General features: G+C 43.0%; 1 protein-coding gene across 1 annotated transcript; it reads left to right on the plus strand.

Annotated features, from left to right (window-relative positions):
* Nucleotides 1–570: 570 nt before the first annotated feature.
* Nucleotides 571–18,567, plus strand: MINAR2 (membrane integral NOTCH2 associated receptor 2). Its single transcript, XM_077346415.1, has 3 exons — nt 571–862; nt 14,651–14,896; nt 18,064–18,567. Exons 1-3 carry the CDS (start codon nt 698–700, stop codon nt 18,241–18,243), a joined length of 591 nt encoding a protein of 196 aa, XP_077202530.1. The 5' UTR covers nt 571–697; the 3' UTR covers nt 18,244–18,567.
* The last annotated feature ends 1,119 nt before the right edge of the window (nt 18,568–19,686 follow it).

Below are 19,686 nucleotides of genomic sequence, written 5' to 3' on the forward strand. Positions count from 1 at the left end.
TAACTATAGCTTTGCCCAAAATTGCTATCTCCACACCCCTCCCTGTTTTCCTTTTAAGTAACTTTGTATGTGTTTCCAGTGTGTTTGTGTGTGTTTTAACCTTTAATTTTTCTTTTAAAACACCCTTCCTAGTGAACTTAGCCTGGTTTATTTCTAGAGTTCTCCTGAGAGAACAATTCCCATAAGCATTGGTGGAGAATCCCAGTTAACTCCCTCATTTTCGCCTTTAAAGCTAATTTTCCCAACTAATTAGGACACTGCTTCTTTGGGGTAACCATTGTAAATACTAATGACATCTTTGTGCCTGCTTGCTACATGAAATTTCTGTTCCCATTTCCTGGTAAAATTAACATTAAAACAGTCTTAAAGTTATCTTTAAAATACCAGAAACATAAAATGCCACTTGAAAAATTACTTCAGTATTACTTCAGGGACTCACAGATAATTAATTGTTTGTGTTTAATGGGAACTTTTATTACCCTTCAAACTTGTTTGGGAAACAATACCTCGGTTTCTAAAGGCAGTCACAGAGTTAATCCTTTCTTATGTGCAGCTACTAGCTAATGAATCTGCCTCGCATCAAATAGGGTTTCAGATAGAGAATGGAAGTATCTTTGTTCATTTCATTAATTATAGAAAGGTTAGTAGCTGCTCTGGGGATCAACAGTTTTCTCTCACTAGTGGGTTGATATGCAGCATGGATCTCTCTGCCTTGCCAAATAATAACCATCCTGATAAATTCCTACAACTAGATGTGAAATCTTTAGCAAAAACTTCAATCTTTTTACAAACCTGGCTCGCAAATTTTCCAGAATCACATTTTCCAGGGGAACAACAATGGCACAACAGAGTCTATTCACAAGTGAGTAGCTTCAGTACCAGCCTTATTTCTGTAGTAATTAGGGGACATTTGTTGCTGTTTTTAAAAGTGCAATGCTTTGTATCTCATCTTGGAAATTATATGATTCCTTTGCCTGGTGTTACTGTTTCAATGCTAGTCATTAGAGGCAATGGGCTCAGAATGGTGTAAATTTGTTTAGAATTGTACTGTTAGTATTTTACTGTGAGAATGATAGCATAATAGGGTGAGGAGGACATTGCCATCTTGCAATAACACTGGAACACTTCACAGGAAAAATGATCAGCAATAGATCTTAAAATTGAGGAACAAAGAAAATGCACCCTAAAAGATGGCTATTGTTAGTCAGTTGCTGCCAGCTCACAAATAATGAACTGGGAGTAAAGAGTGAAGCAGCCAGGTATATGAATAATGCCAAATTATTCAAGAGAACAAAGTGGTGTGCTCCGAATAAATCCCTTTTAAACTGGGTGACTGGATGATACCATGGCAAATGAGGTTCACTGTAAAGAGGTGGGCACTGCGGTTAAAGGATGCTTTTAAATAAGTGCTGATGACCTGTTGGTTGCCACCCATAAAAGACATGTGAGGGATTGCTGGGAAGAGATTAAATCAAGACAGCCAGAAGTGTAATGCCATTGTTAGAACTATGGAGGAAAAACTAAGTACTGGAGGAAAAACTAAGTACTAAGTCCATGGCGACACTGGGGCTCTCGCAATTTGTTGCTGGGCCCACCCATTACGCCGGCCACACGCTTGACTTGATTTTTGGCTCCGGGATAGAGGTGGATCTGGATACAGCTTTGGCTGTGCCGTGGTCAGACCACTATGCCCTGCGGGCCCGGCTCGAGATGCCACCCCCTCCCCAGTTGGGCGGCGGGCGTATTTTTGCCCGCCCGCGGAGACTCATGGATCCGCTTGGTTTCCAGAATGCTCTGCAGGACCCGATGCCTCCTGGCGACTCACTTGCGGCCATGGTGGGGGACTGGCAGTCCCGCCTGACGGCCGCCATAGATGAGATCGCCCCTAAACGTCCTCTCTGCCCTCGACTCAAACGGGCTCCCTGGTACACGGGGGTGCTCCGGGAGAAGAAAAGGGAAGTGAGACGACTGGAGCGAATGTGGCGGAAGACTCGTGACGAGGCTACAAGAAATCTTATCGCACGCTTATGAGGGCGTATGAGATGGCGGTGAAAGTGGCTAAACGTGAGTTTTTTGCCACGGAAATCGTGTCCGCAAGCACTCGCCCGGCCCAATTATTCAGGATAGTTAGATCACTTACCGCCCTTGAGGGGCGCCAAAACACTAGACAATTGGAAATCGGCTGCGAGGCATTTGCGAGCTATTTTGCGGATAAAGTCTTGTCACTCCGCCGTGACCTTCCCGCCACAATTAATACAGTGAATGAACTGGAGACCTGTTGGCCGCCATTGGTAGTGAGGTTTGATGGCTTCAGGCGGCTCTCTTCTTCTGAAGTGGACAAGTTGCTAGGTTCAGTCAGGGCGACCACCTGCCCCCTCAACCCCTGTCCTTCTTGGCTCCTCAAGGGAGGTGGCCAGAAAATAGGAGGCCAGCTCAGAGACATCATCAACTCCTCCCTGAGTACGGGAGAGTTTCCTGAGCGGCTCAAGGAGGCAGTGGTCCGCCCTCTCCTGAAGAAACCATCGCTGGACCCGCTGGACCCTGTTAACTACCGCCCAGTGTCGCATTTAGCGTTCCTGGGCAAGGTGGTGGAGAGGGCGGCAGCAGACCAGCTCCTGGCTTTCTTGGAGGAAACTTCAGCACTCGATCCATATCAGTCTGGCTTCTGCCCTGGCCACGGGGTGTAGACGGTTTTGGTCGCTCTGCTGGATGACCTCCGTCGCCAGCTGGATAGAGGCGGGTCAGCCGTGTTGGTCCTTTTAGACCTATCTGCGGCCTTTGACATCGTGGACCACAAACTGTTGGTCCATCGCCTGGCCGGTACGGGGATATGGGGCACAGCCTTGTGCTGGATACGTTCCTTCCTCCAGAACCGGTCCCAGAGGGTTGCTGTGGGGGAAGAGCTCTCGCGGCCCTATAGACTCCCTTGCGGAGTCCCTCAGGGTGCGGTCCTCTCCCCCACATTGTCTAACATCTTTATGCGCCCTCTGGCCCAGCTGGTACGGAGCTTTGGGCTGGGTTGCCATCAGTACGCTGATGACACCCAGCTCTATCTCCTAATGGACGGTCACCCGAACTCCCCCCCGGAACCATTTGCCAGATGTTTGGAAGCAGTGACAGAATGGTTCGAGCAGAGTCGCCTGAAACTCAACCCCTCCAAGATGGAGGTCCTGTGGCTGGGGGGAAGGGGGTGGGAACAGGTAGCGCGTTTACCCACCCTAGCAGGGGTGCAACTTACCATCGTGCCCCAAGCTAGGAATTTGGGTGTGACCATTGATGCCTCCCTGACTAAGGAGGCTCAGGTCAAGAGAGTAGCAGGCCAGGCATTTTTCTACCTTCGCCAGGCCCGGCTACTAGCGCCCTACCTGTCCCCTGACCACTTGGCCACAGTGATCCATGCGACAGTCACCTCCAGAATAGATTTCTGTAACTCGCTCTACGCAGGCCTACCCTTGTCCCTGATCTGGAAACTACAGCTGGTACAAAATGCAGCTGCCAGGGTCCTCACTGGAACATCTTGGAGAGCCCACATCCAGCCGGTGCTGAGTCAGCTGCATTGGCTGCCAATTGCTGCCCGGATCCGGTTCAAGGTTTTGGTTTTAACCTTCAAGGCCATATGCGGGTTGGGACCCACATACCTGAGGGACCGCCTACCGCTCTATGCCCCCCGCAGGGCCTTACACTCTGCGGGTGAGAACCTGTTGGTCGTCCCCGGCCCGAAAGAAGCGCGTCTAGCCTCGACCAGGGCCAGGGCTTTTTCAGTCCTGGCCCCTACCTGGTGGAATGAGCTCCCGGGTGATCTGCGGGCCCTGCGGGATTTGTCAGCTTTCCGCAGGGCCTGTAAAACGGAGCTCTTCCACCAGGTCTATGGTTGAGGCTGGGGTCGGCAAATCAGGGACATCGCTCCCCCCCTAGGAGTTGGAGTGTACGCTACTCCCTTATCCTTTCCTCTTCACCTCTTAATAATTGGGGGAGGGATGGGATTTTTAGCCGTCATGTTAGTAGATTGATGTTTTAATGGGAATTTTAATGGGATTAGTTGTTGTGACCCGCCTCGAGCCTATCGGGAGAGGCGGGAAATAAAATCTAATAATAATAATAATAATAATAATAATAATAATAATAATAATAATAATAATAATAATAATAATAATACTTTGGGGGGTTTACTTTAGAGAAAAGTGACTAGGGGGACATGAAAATATTTACAAAACTAGGCATGGCTGGAGAAAGCCAATAGAGATTTTGCCCCCTCCTTCACCCAGAAATTTCAGGAGCCAGCTGAAGTTGATGTGACATAGCTATCAAAATGCAAAAGGAAATACTGCTTCACTCAGTGAGTAACTAGATTGTGGAATTCTGTGCCATGGAATGTGGTGATGGCCACTAGTTTAATTGACTTTAAAAAGGGATTAGACAAGTTCATGGAGAACAGGATAATCAGTGGCTGGTAGTCACTAAATGGAACATGTTTCGAGGGATTAATTCTCTAAATAGTTGTGCTGGGGTACATTGGCAAGGGAAGGTTTTGCCATTTTTGACCTTTAGGCCTTCTGGAGTGGTCTCCTTGGCCACTGTGTGAAACAGAATGTTGGACTCTGGCTCAGACATATCATAGATGCTATCCTGAAGGGATGAAATAAAATGTTTTTAAAAGCAGAAATTATTTTAATGACTACATTCATCCCATTTGAGTTGTGTATGTGTCCTTGATTCCCTGTGAAACACTTGAAGTCTATTTAAACAGATTGCTCTGGCCATGATGCCTTTAAGAAATACGTGCATTTAATAATCCACAAATAGCTTGCACATAGCTGCCACCATTCAACACATATCAGCCAACATTGTTTTTTCCAATATGTGTTCGAAATGCCTGAACATAGAGTTAGAGCAGTTTTTCTAAGCCCTGTTTCACACAGCTCCCACACCTGTGCACAATGTATACAAAGGAAAACCTAAGTTAATGCTTTGTTTTCTGTTCCCTTCAAGATTTGCAGGCATCCCTCTACCATGCTAGTAGGGTCAATGGATTTTAGATAGTGGTCTTTGCTCCCCCCCCCCCCCACACACACACAAATGCATTGTTAGGGTCCTTTTATTTATTATCCTGATCAGATTCAGACCAAGAAGTGGTAATTTCTCATAGTTATATTCGCATCAAAAACAAAGAAGATGTTGGATGTGAGGGTGATCTGGCTGTACCATCTGTTACCTCATTGATTGCTAGGGTTGATTCAGCTGATTTGGCTGGCTAGGTTGGTGTTCCCTACCTCCTTCACCACTCCATCTGCATCCCTCCCGAAGCTGCATGCTCAATGGAAGAGGACAATCATCCCAGATAGAAGGGGTGTACCATTCTTTGGTCAACAATACGCAATAGCTGCACTCCCCTGCTAGAACCTCCAAACTAATTCAAAAACAAAGATGTCAAAGTCTTAGACTTCTATTTCTATAAGTGGATGCTCAGGTAACTCTCTCCAATGATCACTGGCAGATTAAAAGAAAATCTACACGTATCTCTCCCCCCCCCCCCAGACTTCACCCCACATTGCTGTCTTTCATATTCATATTCTATATAGGCCTTCACCCTACCCTTAACTCCTAAGATGTGGATTGTAGTGAATCCATTCCAGCTGTTGGAATATCCAATTCTAAGCATTTATTTGTAAGTACTGCAAGTGACTCATTCTGCTGCTTTAGGTACAACACAAACTTATTTTTGCTGTTATCATCTAAATATTTGAACTACAGAGATGGACAAAGAAATCCTAAAAGCAGTACAGGTTACACAGGAGTGGTGCTGGTATAACTAAATAGTACCCTATGCTGACTCATGAGGGAACATACACTTATAAAAAGATCCAACTCCAGGCAGAGCATTTGCAACTTGTCCAGAGGCAGGAGAAACCCCCGACTTCACATGATATCCACACTGGCCAGGGGCCGGCCCGGTGCTGGCTCGACCCAGGGACCCAAAATTCATGGAGCACAGGAACGTGGCTATCTTCAGCATTTTGATAGGCAGCCAGGGTGCCAATGAGACCGTTGCCAACACATGACTGTGTGTCAGCAGACAATCTGGGTCTCACGGTAGGAACCATGACAGGCCCTCCTGACATGCTGCTGCCTAGCACCTCGTGTGGATACAATGCTCCGTGCTGCATGGGGGAAATGTCGGTGGGATGGTACCATGTCTGTACCAACTCCTCCCGGCTGAAAAACCTGGAGGCAGCCTGACACTATGCCCTCCATGCAGAATCGGCCTCAGAGAGTTTTCCTCTTTTAAAACAACCTCCTTGTATTCCCCAATCCAACACATTATAAAATCCTCAGAAACTTAGTTTAAAGTCCAGTGATGCTTTTACGACCACCAAAGATTATTCAAGGCTTCATGTGTACACATGATTCTTCAGGTACAATGAAGTGGAAGTTACCAGTCAATACTGGTAACTTCCATTTCATTGTAACTGAAAAAGTGAGGACGCAGGTGAATGCTTATAGTTTGAGCAAAACTTTGTTGGTAATAAAAGTGCCAGTGGACTTGATCTACTTCAGGTCACACACACCTAAATCCATTTTAAAATAAAATACTCTTACATTTTATATCCCAAAGCAGAAAGTTTTGTGCATCTAAGAAATTCTGATAGAGCAGTGAAACATACAGCCTGATCCTAATTATATTTACTCAGAAGTAAATTGGATTAATTTCAGTATGATTTACTTCCAAAACAGGGCTGCAACCTTATTGAGTGTGTTTTAGATTACCAATAAAAAGAGCGAAACTGAAAAGGTGATAACTTCCAGGCATTAAAATAAACATGATTTACACAGTGCAGAGTGAATGAATGGTGTGTTTTGTTTCAAGACAAGAGGGCTAATGAGGTTAAGGGGTTAGTTAATACCGGAACCGGAGTGGGGAGTGTGTTCCTTTTCAGAAGAGATGTGAGTGACCTCTGGGTTCCTGAAGTCATTAAACCTTGAGACTAGTCTAAATTCCCTGTCCTGGAACTCATTTTCTTTTAACAAACACTTGCTTCTTAGGGCCTGCTACATCAGAGCAGTGCTTGTGACCTTGTCAGGATCTTTACTGAAAGATTGTCTGGACTAATGTGTCCTTATGTGCTCAGGTGACACCTAGAGAAGTTTTCATTTATTTCCATTATATAAGAAGGCCAGTTCAACAACTAATGTGTATTTCAGACAAAAAAAGCTTTTCTTTCAGCTTTGTTTCTGCTCTTGGGCGGTCCATTTCTTTCCCCTTCTCTAGATGCTGAAGAGTAAAATAATCCACAAAGCAACCTAAGAATGACTGGGTTTTCAGCTGGGTAAACGTGCAGCCCAACTGGGAGAGCTTTCTTCCTTTTTAAATTTTTTTATATATAATGTTTTTTAATTTTTATATAGAAAAAACAAGGAAAAATATCTTTGATTACAATATTACAGTATCATCCCTCCCTCTACTCCCCAAAGTCCCCATTTGCTTGAAGTTTTGCATTGCTGAATACTGTAGATGTCTGTTGCCTGTAAATATAAAAACAAAGCAACAACAAAAAAATCCCACTTTAACATAACATTTCCAGCACTTACAGTCAAACTTGGGTGTTATAAAAATTACCCTTAGACTTGAACCAAGGCATAGCCTTAAGCTAGAAAATCAGCTGGTTCCTGCACTTGTTTACAACAACATATTTTAAGTTCTTAATATTAAGCATTTCTTAAAAAACAATATGACCTTTAATCTAGTATTTATAAAAAGAAAATAAAAAAGGAAAAAAAAACCTTTATCATGACATTTACAGCTACTTTAGCCCAGTATTTTTTTTAAAGGGGGAAAAAAAGAGAAGCCCGCTTTATCATAACACTTGCGGCTCTTAAATTCTTCAATTCAAATTGTTTTAAAATCTTTGCAGTTACTGTAAGTATTAATGCCATCCATACAGAAACAGAATATAGCAAATATAGTAAAAATGTCAGCGCCCCCCCCCCCCCCGCCTCCTCCTAATCCTCTTAAGGAGGTCTCAATTCGAGGCCCCTTTCCACAGAATATCTGCCAATGATTCTTGAAACAGTTGCACCTCCTGATCTCCAATCTGGGGTGTGTTAGGGCCATTTTTTTCCTGGGAAGCTCTTTTAGAATTATTACTTTCAGGACAAACCAATGTGTCTTTTGGCTGATTCTTTTGTGCTTCTGCTTTGAGATATGTCTTTTCAGTAAAGGTAACCTCATCTGGGGGAACTTGATCAGTGATGATAATAAGTTCTTGTTGCAGGTCTTGCTTTCTGAAGGACTCCATCTCCAATGTTTCAAAATTTTCTTCCGCTGAAGATTTCCAATCCTGTAATTCTTCACTCTTGCTATTTTTTTGTTCCAGTTGGTTAATATTATCATTATCATTTGGTTCATCATTCCTGTTCTTGCCATTTCGGATCTCCTTAAAAATATCTTTCAACAAATTTTCTGTGAAGGCATTCAGATCTTCTCTTTGTTTTGCTAACAGACGGACCATCTGAGTCAAAATAGCCATATTAAAAATCAGACTTAGAAGTCAACACCAGCCAATTTTGTGCAGTGTTTCAAACAGTCAGGAGAGGTCCTCCCACAGAAGTTCTGATTGCTTAGAAAGTCACACAGTGGGAGAGATATCGTGAGAGCCGTTATCAAGGGAAATCTCTGTATAATGTAAACCGTCCAAATTAGCTCATTAATCTTTAAAAATTGTTCATATATTTCACTGTTGATAGCAGGCATTTGAAGTTAGAGAACTCTGAAGTCTCTTCAAAGCAGTTCAGAATATGACGGAGGAATGAGAAAGAAAAGGTGATCCTTGTTGAAGAAGGCTCTGGTGGCAGACTGCTTCTTGGCCTTTAGTAGTCACGTATAGCTTAAGATCTGGAGAATCTCTCTCCGCAGATCAGTAATGGGCCTTTTTAGAGCTCTGAAGCTTTCCAAAGCTCTTATAAGGAGAATTTAGCAAGGTTTGCACACCTTGTTTGCTTCTGCCGGATGTAGATACGTTCAGCCCCCTATACGGACCAAGAGCTCCTCCTTAGGAGAAGTGCTCAAGCAGCTATCTTTCCCATCTATCTTTCTTCCTTTTTTAAAAAAATATTTTTCTAAAATGCACAGTTAGAATTTTTTGGCTCCAATCCACATATGGATGTTTATCAGTGGCAGCTGGAGCTATGTACAACAAGTTCTGTTGGAAATATCACATCTTACAATAGGGGTATTGAGGCTACCACCAGGACTGAAATGTTCACACTGCCCATCTCTGTTTTTACAGCCCATGTTAATCTGCAAGAATCAGAGCATTGCTATCCAAACAGACTCCTCCATCAGGAGAAATGGGACTTGGTCTCTCCAAGAAAAAGAAAGGAAAGTCAAAATGCATTTAAAGTCTTAATGGTATTAAATTACTCAGTTAAATGTTTGTTTGTTTTTTGTGATCTAGGTTAAGACACTGACTAATTAATTCTGATTGTCCAGTCCCATGGCTTCTCTCTCATGTCTGAGTCTTGAGCTTCAAACTGGCTTTTCATTCAGGCCTCTCTGAGGCTGTCAGGGCAATAGAGAAGAACCTGTAGCATAGAAATTCTTACAGCAGGTCTCCCCTGCCTCAGGTCCCAATGCAGGGGGTGCTCATTTACTTTTAGGCCCTTTTTCCTTGGGGATTATCAAAGCTTCATTATGGTTAATAGATAATCTCATCAGCATCAGTCGGTGGGAGACTACCAAGGAATGCTCTTCAGAGGATGGCAGTGGCAAATTAACTCTGCTTCTCACTTGCCTTGAAAGCCCCTGTTGGGGTTGCCATAAGATGGCTGCAACTTGATAGCACTTATGCATTTACCCAAGTTCCTTGAGGAAATTTAGTTAAGAAATATCAGGCTGGTCTCATACAATCGTTCTTTGAATCTTTAATGTAAGGGGACACCTTCCTTTATCTTTTTTGGGAGTTGGCAGTTCCAAACGTATGTTGTAGCCCTACTTCAGGGTGTCTAGCTTAAGTTACCGAAATGTAAATGCACAAGGAATAATCCTCAAAATGCTGGGTGATAATAGAAGTGACTATCAGTTGTCATTTGCTGGAGTTCCAGGTAATGTCTTTGAAAAGTACACTAGAAGGGGAAAAGTCAGTGAAGACCTTTTGTTTACCATACAGTGGTTATCCAAATATGTCACTACACATAAACAAGAAAACTGTACATGTGTGTTGAATGCATGCGACCGTTGTAATGGAGGTAGTGATGTGCTTCAGGCATGAGCAAAAGAAATTGGCCCAGCAACTCCAGCTCCAGCTGCCAATGTGCTATCCTAATTATCTAGATGGCAAACGGATGCTGGAAGATAACAATTTTACTTCAGGGCACCTCATACCTCAACAACAAGAACCATGCCAGTATTAGCCTTGAGGGAATTTATTTGTTAAGACTGTGATCCATTATTGTAGCTGTCAAAGAACTTTGAAGATGAAATAATTGACATTACTCCAGAACTGGCACTTTTATCTTTGCAGCTTTTGACTTTTTCAGGAATTCTCTGTTCTTGGCAAAGGATAATGGTGAGGTGAAAGCAGATGCTTCTGGATTTTTCCTTCCTGCTGACAGTTCCTTGGCACATTTTCTGAAAGCAGCAGTGAACAGAGAAGATGGCAGTTAGATTGTCCCTAGGGTTTTTTGCTGAGAGGACCAGAAGATAACCTTTTTGGCAATGCAAGAAACTTAGACTTATGGGATATCCATGAAAGGCTCTTTTGTTTTGTAGTTTGATTGGTAAATAGCATCTAGTTGGGAAGAGAGATTTTAGATTGTGAAAATGGCAATGGGGAAAGAGTTTTTAAAAATTCTTTTTATAATCCTTTTCCTTAACATGATACCCACTGCTGCTTATCCTATAACATGTTCCTTGTATGATACCTGAGCAGCAATTATGGGAGTTTTCACATACATTGAATAATGCACTTTCAATTTACTCTGCAACTCGATTTTATTTTGTGAAGTGGAAATATGCACTTGGCAACTATCTCCAAAGTGCATTGACAGTGAATTGAAAGAGGTGACAATCTCACAATGTTTCATCAGGTTCTTGAGGTTCCTTATATGGAGTGCTGCAAAACTTCCACTTTGTTTCACTCTCTCTTTGGTTGCTTATCTTGCAGCCATTAGTGAAATCCCTTTAATTTGATATAGGAGTGGACCCAACTAGTTCAAGATGAGTTCAGTTTATAACAAAGAGCTGAGAGCACAGATTCTCCTACAGGTCATAGTTCCGGTGACTAAAGAAAGCCAGGCCATGTGGGCTGGCTGGAAAGGACTGGCATGGCTGAAGTGTTCTGCACATCTGGATTGTAGCGAATAGAAGCAATAAAAGAGCTTTTAAGGTTGTCCAAATAAGGTTTCAATTCCAAGACACACTTTCGCAGCAGCAGTACCCATTAAACACAGGAGGGCTTACATCCAAAAATGTGCTGAGGATCTGGCTATAAGTGTCCAGGAGACGAGCCCTTAAATGTACTGCGTAAGGCAGACCCAGACATCCCATCATTGTATGACATGAAGGCAGTCCTGCATTTAGTTGTGTGACAGTTTTTTTTTAAAAAAAACTCTTTTTTCAAATGCAGCCACTAAGGATGCTTTCTCAGTGGTTGGAAGGGGGGCTTTTAAACATTTTGCCCCTCATCATTTGTTATTGCTGTATGCTACCAGTAAACTGCTTGATACCTGATGGGGGCTGAAACCCTTAGGAATACTTGTAATGTGTATTCAGCCCTCATCTTCAAATCCAGAAAAATAATTTCCTTAAAGTTCTCCTTGTAACAAGAAGGCCAAGAGGATGGATGTACGATGTGGATCAACTTCCTCTTTCTCTTTAATGTTTGGTCACCTGATTTGGCCTTTGCCCTCTAAAATGGTTACTTACATGACTTGTCTGTCTGATAAGCCAATTCCACAGTGATGTCCAAGTGTGACGCTCATTTTCACTGCTTCATTGGTATTAAAGGTGCCACTGGAATCAGAATTTATTTTGTTACACTAAACGTCCATTAGACATGATATTTCTATTCTGCTGGAGAGAGGATACATCAGCTGTTTTGTAGTTCAGCCCTGTGGATTCTACCCCCCCCCCCCAGTATTTTCCAGATTTATTTATTTTTTGTTCACATTTATATTCCACCATCTCCAGCACTGCTGGCTCACAGTGGATCACAACATATAAAAATCAGTAGAACTATTTTAACTCACCTTCTCACCCACACCTTACCCCCTCCCACCGGCCCCAGAATACCAACCCACCCTGCCCCAGCATCCACCTGTATGCCTGGGAAAAAGGAGGGGCCAAATCCCTCTGCCGCCTGCTGCCAGTCACTGCCTGCTGGCAACCCCCGAAAAGGGTCCAGGAGACCCCAGTTGGGGTCAGGACCCCAAGGTTGAGAACCATTGATTTAGATCTTCCTGCACTTTCCAGACTCGCAGGACCAATGCTGGTCTGTCTGTGTCTTAAAATACAAGCAGTTGCTGGTAAGGGCTAGCCAATGTCCATAGCCCAGGAGGGACACACCTGCACCACTCCCTCCCAACTGCAGGCAGAAATGTCTCATTTGAAGGCTGGACTCTGAGGTATTGTACTATTTTGAAGTCCCACCTCCAAACCTCCAGGAATATTTCCAGCTCAACGTCAGCCAACCTCCAGATGGAGGCCTGGAGATCTCCTAGAATTACAGCTCATCAGCAGACTATAGATATTAGCTCCCCAGGCAGAAAGGGCTGCTTTGGAGTTTGGACAGGGTTGTTGTGGAGAAGAAACATTTAAGACCTCTCACAGAGGTTGTTGTGGAGTTGAAACACTTGAGGACTATTGCACAGGGTTGTTGTGCAGATGAAACAGGAGGCAAAAGAACCTCCACAACAGCATCCAGTTTCATCTGTACAACAACCCTGTGTGGTAGGCCTCAAATCTACAGAGAGTTGCTTGGCTGCCCCTTCCTTCCAGCAGCGAGGCCAGCCAGAGCAGTATTTAAGTGAGAAGGGGCTTTCTGTAGCCTCCCTGTCAACCAACTGTTAGGCAGAAGGGGGAAGCTTCCCCCCCTCTAAAGGAAAGCACAAGTACCCCCACAGACTCCCCTGCATTGCTCTCAGAAATGCCTCCCTCGCTTTAGTCAGGGGTTGTCAGGGGCTTCCTTCATAGCAGGCCTGAAGGGAGGGGGGAGGGAGAACACTCATCAGTCACCTGCCAACTCTCTCAGCAGTCTGAAGCAAAGTGAGTGGAGTTGTCGGATATGACAGGGGCAGGAGACACAGCCTGATTGGATAGGAGATGAAGCCTGATTGGGCTGGTCGGGCTATTGGAGGCAGGTGCCAGTCAGGCCATGTCAATCTGGACTCACGCAGGGGCCAGACAGGGCCCAGACAGTCTCCATTCAGGAGGGCTTTTCACAGTTATATAATAGAGCTAAGTGTTAAAGATATAATTTCCTGTGTTTTGTAACACATCGTGCGTAAACAGTCAAGCTTTGTTTCAGATTTCTGTAATCCTATTCCTATCACATTGCTTAATAGATATCTCATGTTATTCATTGCACTGGCTTATTCTGTGTAATTCACTCAGTCTCGATGAGAAAGGCAGACTGAACATGAAATCTTTATACAGCTTTCACTGTATTCATATTTGGCTAAGGGCTAAGTGGGTGGAGAGTGAGCAGGGCCTGTCCGGGTGAGGGGCCAATCGGAAGGTGTGAATCGGGTGAGGGCACAATCTAGGCCCTCACCAGCACAGGCCAGAAAGGCTTCTAGGCCCTCACCAGGACAGGACAGAAAACCACCGGGAAGCGGCAGGACACTGTGAGTAAAGACGGAGGCCTTCCCCTCAGCCCTAGAAGCACGCGGGGGGGGGGGCTTTCAAAGCCCGTTCTCATGAATGGGCTTTGAATCTAGTAAATAAATAATGTGGAAATATATCTTTGAACCCAAAGCAATAGCAATAAGCATGGGACATTTTTCATCTTTGGCACATACATCCACCCAGAAACGTAGACATTCAGGTGAAATAAACTAGGTTTCTTGGAAAAGAATTCTTCCCACAAGTAATACATCAGATTTGAGGCTAGAAGGCAGGAGGGATCCTTACACTGAAGTTGGAAAGGGGGAAATCAGTGGAATAATTGAACATTCTGTTAAAAGATCTGTAAGTTGAAAAATCCTGTCCCATTTTTTCTTCTGGAAATCTGGGTTCAATTCAGTGTCAGAATATTGCTGGAAACTCATAATCAGTTTCTAATTTTCTGTGTAAAAAATGCCAGCAAACCATCCCACATAAAGAAGTGTTCTGCTTGCTCTGGCCTCTGGCCTTTTGAAGCTACTTCCATTAAATTAATGCTTTAGCTTACTTCTTTTTGCATCAGTTTGCTTTGTCTTCAGCAGTACACTCTGAATTCTCAGATTAGTCATTAACCACAGTACAGAGGTCCACTCATATTTTTTAATTGGAATAGCATATTGCAGTAGTTATGTTGGGTCTGGAATGGGCACTTTTCAAAGCTACAAGGATCAGCTATTTATTATAAAGTGTTTTGTACACAAGATACAATCTGCAAGGAAGTGCCAATTTTCTGTGCTAAAAGTTAACGAGAGCCACATTTTGTTTGTTTTCTAGAGAGAAAAGAAAAATGTGAGAGAGAGTCCTGTCATACAACAGAATGAAGTCCAGCCAGCAGTGATTGAAAAAGCCCTTGGAAAACACATTACGCCTCTTACCTTGAAAATGACCATCAAGAGTAATCCTCTGTACAATGATGGTTTCAGTGGGAATAACTGGGAAGAAAGGCAAAATCGCCCCTCTTGGACAGTCCAAGACTACGACAGACATTCCCTAAACTGTAGCCTGGCTCAATATCTGAAGGTACAATCCCATAAGATTACTCTTGCTTAAATACAACAATTTTGGGCTTGTGCTGGAAGCAGCATCTAACTTTTCTAAATTTGCTCATTATTTTACTATCATAAGTAAATCTTGCCTATTGACTTCACAGTGAGTAATATCCAAGGAGTACACCAGAGGAGGAGGTAGCAAAGTGAGGAGGCGTTAGGCATAGGCCAGGAACATGACGACACTGGTCACTTCTACAGAAGACCATGACATTCCATGCTATAGCCATCTTTCCTCAAAAATGCTAGTGAGAGGAATTAACACTATTTCTCAGTGTCTGTTCTAACATAATCTTCTTGTTCATGAGGAAATTACCTACTCCATAACCAACATAGAAATATTGTTCCCAGACATTCCTCCTGAGGTTTAGTTCAAATAGTATCAGCTACTCTGGGCTACCTCTCTAGAAACAAGCCGTTACAAATAAACAGTCAACATTTTTGCATGTGTCCAAAGAAAAAGGTTACCACGATTACCAAGGTGACGTTTTACTGTAAGGCTACACCCCTCCAGAGTGATGGCTGGTTGCCAAGCTCTCTCCCCTAGTCCTGGGCTTTCCCTTTGCACTGGACCAGCATTTCCAAGGGGAGCTCGATGTGGTCAGGGAGACACAGCCAGCTTCAAATTTATAAAGGATTTATTACAAGAATAAGGTTCAAAAGCAAATCTTTAGCAACGCAAAAGAGAAGCAAAAGAAACGAGATGAGACACAATCTTTCTTTCCCTCTGCTAAATAAACCCTATCTGATATTAAATACAAGGCAGGTGCCTTTGCTTAATAAGTTCTCATTGCATTATCAGCTCTTCTAGCAGGCACATGTCTAAGATGGCTCTTCAGCTTCTACTCCCATGGTCAGCAAGTAAAAGACCCCCTCTTCTATGGTCATCCGTAGAAATATTTTTATTTATTTATTTTATTTATTTTATTTATTTTATTTATTTTATTTATTTTATTTATTTTATTTATTTATATTTATATCCCCAAAGGCTCAGGGAGGTTTACAGAGAACAGGAGACAGATACAGATTATATGAGGGAGGGCAGCATATAAACAAACAAACAAACAAAGCGGAGAGAAAGCAGGCTGCAGAACTGAATGCATATATAGCTTTCTGATCCCATAGACAAGAATGGGAACTCTGTTATTGAAGGGTAGCAGTGCCTGTCAGGCTTTGAAGGGCTCCTATTGGTATTTTCTAGGCTGGAGAATTCCCCTTCCCCATTGTCTTGGAGTTTTGAGTTTTAATTGAGTGGAGACAGTCTGGAAAATGTTAGAATTCACAAAACACCATAAACAATGAACAGCATCAAAGTTTCTGAAATGTTTGTGCCAGGTGCCCTCCCATGAACATCCCTACATGAACCACAAACCAGCCAAAACTCATGATAAATTAAAGTACATGAGCTTATTTGTGCCCATCCATAATGACAGATGTGCTTGATGGTTTCATCTGTACAGAACCAAGAGTTTGAGTGGTTTACTTGGTGTAGTGGTTAAGAGCGGTGCCTTCTAATCTGGTGAACTGGGTTTGATTCCCCATTCCTCCACATGCAGCCAGCTGGCTGACCTTAGGCTTGTCACACCCCTGTTGAGAGCTGTTCTCGTGGAGGAGTAACATTATGGCTTTCTCAGGCCCACCTACCTCACAGGGTGTCTGTTGTGGAGAGAGGAAGGAAAGGCGAATGTAAACCACTTTGAGATTCCTTTGGGCAGTGAAAAGTGGGGTATAAAACCCAACTCTTCTTCTTCATTGGTTCCAGGAAGCCCCAGGAGATTTTGTTATAGTCACTCTCGCGATGGAGGACACAGATAATGTTATGAATCAACTAGGAAGCTGTGTATCTTCAAGATTACAGCTCATTCCACCCCAGCCTCTTTCCTTGGCTGCATTTCTTAAAGGAATTTTGCCAGATTGGTTTTGTATTGATTGTCCTTTTAAATTAGTTTTGTTTGTCTTGTTAGATTGTATTCTTTGTATAAATTAATTTTTGTTGGGTTTGTTTGCATTCTCAGGTTCAACATTGCCTTCAGTACTCAGATTGTAGTGTGCATTGTCTCAGGTTATCTGATTTTACATTTGTTGGGCTTGGACAGCAGCCCTAATTTGGCATGGATGATTTTCTGGTTTGACAATGGGTTGGATTCTTGTATTTTACATGTGTTGTATTAGGCTTACCACATTGGGACATAGTTTTACTGGGATTCCCTGTTTCTGCTCTGGTTCTTTGAGTTTGCTGGCCTCATCTGCTTTGAGAGAATATTTATCAGGAGTTGCTTTGCTTGTTCTTGTGTCATTGGCTATTCTTTGGTATGGAGAAAGTACAGAATCCTTCCTACCATAGCAAACAATGGAGGATAGCTAGGGGGCGTCATATTTGGTAGTCCATAGAGGTCCCAGTACCAACAATATTGAAATCTCCCCCCCCCCCGCCACTGGATCTGAATACCAAACCAGTATTTGGAACCTGGGAAAATAGGAATACTGATTTTTTTTTAACTCCCTGATATCCAGATTTGAAAACTTATGATCTTTTTTGAGCTGCACATCCCTAATATCTGGAGAGTGGCTGCTTGGACTTCCATTTCCCTATTTATTAAACACTGCTTGGTGCTTGTAAATACCATGAACGAAACAGCAGTGGCAGGCAGTTCTCCATAATTGTTCACCTGAATGTTTCACTCCTGTCTCCTCAGTAGCTCAGCCTTGCAGTTTTTCAATGTGAGATTGCACAGAAGTCATCAATGAGAAAGCAATGAGAACAGGTAGGGCTTACTTGTAGCTATTGTACAGGGAATGATCGCCTGGGCCGGTGCACATTCCTTCCCTGCTGTAAGTTCTCCATCTAGCATGCATTCTTCCTTGGGGAGTTCTGCAGAGGCAAGGAAGAAGTGAGGGAAGGGACTGATCATGTAACAGTAAGAGTGAGAGAGTCCATTAGGTGGGATAGAATTCCTCCCACTCTGGAAAACATCTCTGTAGCTGATGTGTGCAGTTCGTCATAAACCCCAGCACAGAAACAATCACAGGTCAATGCCCCCTCCTATTTATCCTTCAGTAAAGAATGGTAGCTAAACTGTATTTAATTTCCTATATTTATTATTTCTTTACAATTCAAGTATCAAACTAATTTTGTCATAGGAAAATCCAAATGATTTACACTACTGGCTGGAGGATCTTTACACTCCAGGATACGACACCTTGTTGAAAAAGAAAGAGAAAGAAAGAAAACGCTCCAGATACTGCCGCATTGGGCTGCTTCTAGTGTTGCTTCTTTGTATCTTGATAGCCATAGTGACTCTTTGCATTCTGTTTAGCTGATACAGCCAAATCCAACCATACATACTCTTGGTCAAGTCCCTTTTGTATTATGTGAGTTTCAAATGCTATTACTATAGAGGTGAGTCAATTTCTGTTTTTTTGCTTTGAAAGTTTTTGCTGTACAATTTTCATTCATTCTGTTTTAACTAGGAAATTTCTAAAATTAATTCTGGTATGGAGCATGTGCAGTTGGATGAAGATTTCTGTGTTTTCAGTTCATTTGCATCCTCTTCTCTCTGTTCTGAATATTTCAGAATGTGTAGAAATAAATGAATTATTTGAAAAACAAGCATTAAATGCCCTGTACTTGGGATACCTTCTTTGATAGGCAGTAATTCAAACCCTGTAAATCCAATTTTCATCAAATTTGGAAGACAAATACAGATAAGTCAGCCGGAGATCTCCTGTGAGTTTGGTGACTAGCACACCAGGAGCTATTCTACTGCTTCACCAACCACACAAACCAAATAGGTTTATTCAGCCTCTAAATGTTTCTAATAGTTTGTGGTTTGTTATTTATTTATTAGATCTGTAGACTGCTCCTCTCCGACAACAGTCGTGGGGCAGTTGAAAACCTTTAAAAACCCATATAAAAATAGGGTAAAACCACTATACATTTAAAAAACTAATATCCAGTAATATCATATTCATCTGCTTCAGTCTTGTTACTGAAGCACAGTGCAATCATTTAAAGTGCAGTTACAAAAGAAAACACATTGCAAACCTTTATGCTTAGGCTGTAAACAGGCTACATGACCATACATCGTCTAGTTTAAAATTAATGCTCTGGTAATCTCTTTATGGGCCAAATACAATCCAGAATTTCTCAGATCCAGTTCCAAGTTCTGATGGTGGGGAGGTGGGAAGGAGAGGAGGGAGGATGTTTCAGTGTTACAATGTGTTTACATTGGCCTCAATCATATGTCTGGAGGAAGAGTGTCATTTGCAGGCCGTTCAAAACTTTGCTAGCTCCAATAGGACCTGGATATCTGCTGAGAGCTCATTCCACCAGGCTGGAGCCCTGGCTCTGGTTGAGGCCAATCACATTTCTTTGGGGCCAGGGACCACCAACATGTTGGAGTTTGCAGAGTGCAATGCTCTTTGGGGAACATATTCAGAGAGGTGGTTCCTCAAGTATGCAAGTTGCAGACTGCATAAGGTCTTGAACAATAGAATCAGTACCTTGAACCTGATCCAGAACTTGACTGACAACCAGTGCAGCTGCTGGAGGGCAGGTTAGATATGGGCTTTCCACAGGGTCCTTGTGAGCAGCTGCATTCTTGACCATCTGTAATTTCTGAATAAAGGCCAAGGGTAAATCCGTATAGAATGAGTTGCACGGATCACTGTGACTAGGTATTCTGGGCCCAGGAAGGGCACTGGTAACTATGCTTGTCATAGATGGAAAAACACTTGTTGAGCTATGCTTGTGACCCGCACCTC

Source organism: Paroedura picta, chromosome 7 (assembly GCF_049243985.1).
Source record: "Paroedura picta isolate Pp20150507F chromosome 7, Ppicta_v3.0, whole genome shotgun sequence".
NCBI lineage: Eukaryota > Metazoa > Chordata > Lepidosauria > Squamata > Gekkonidae > Paroedura > Paroedura picta.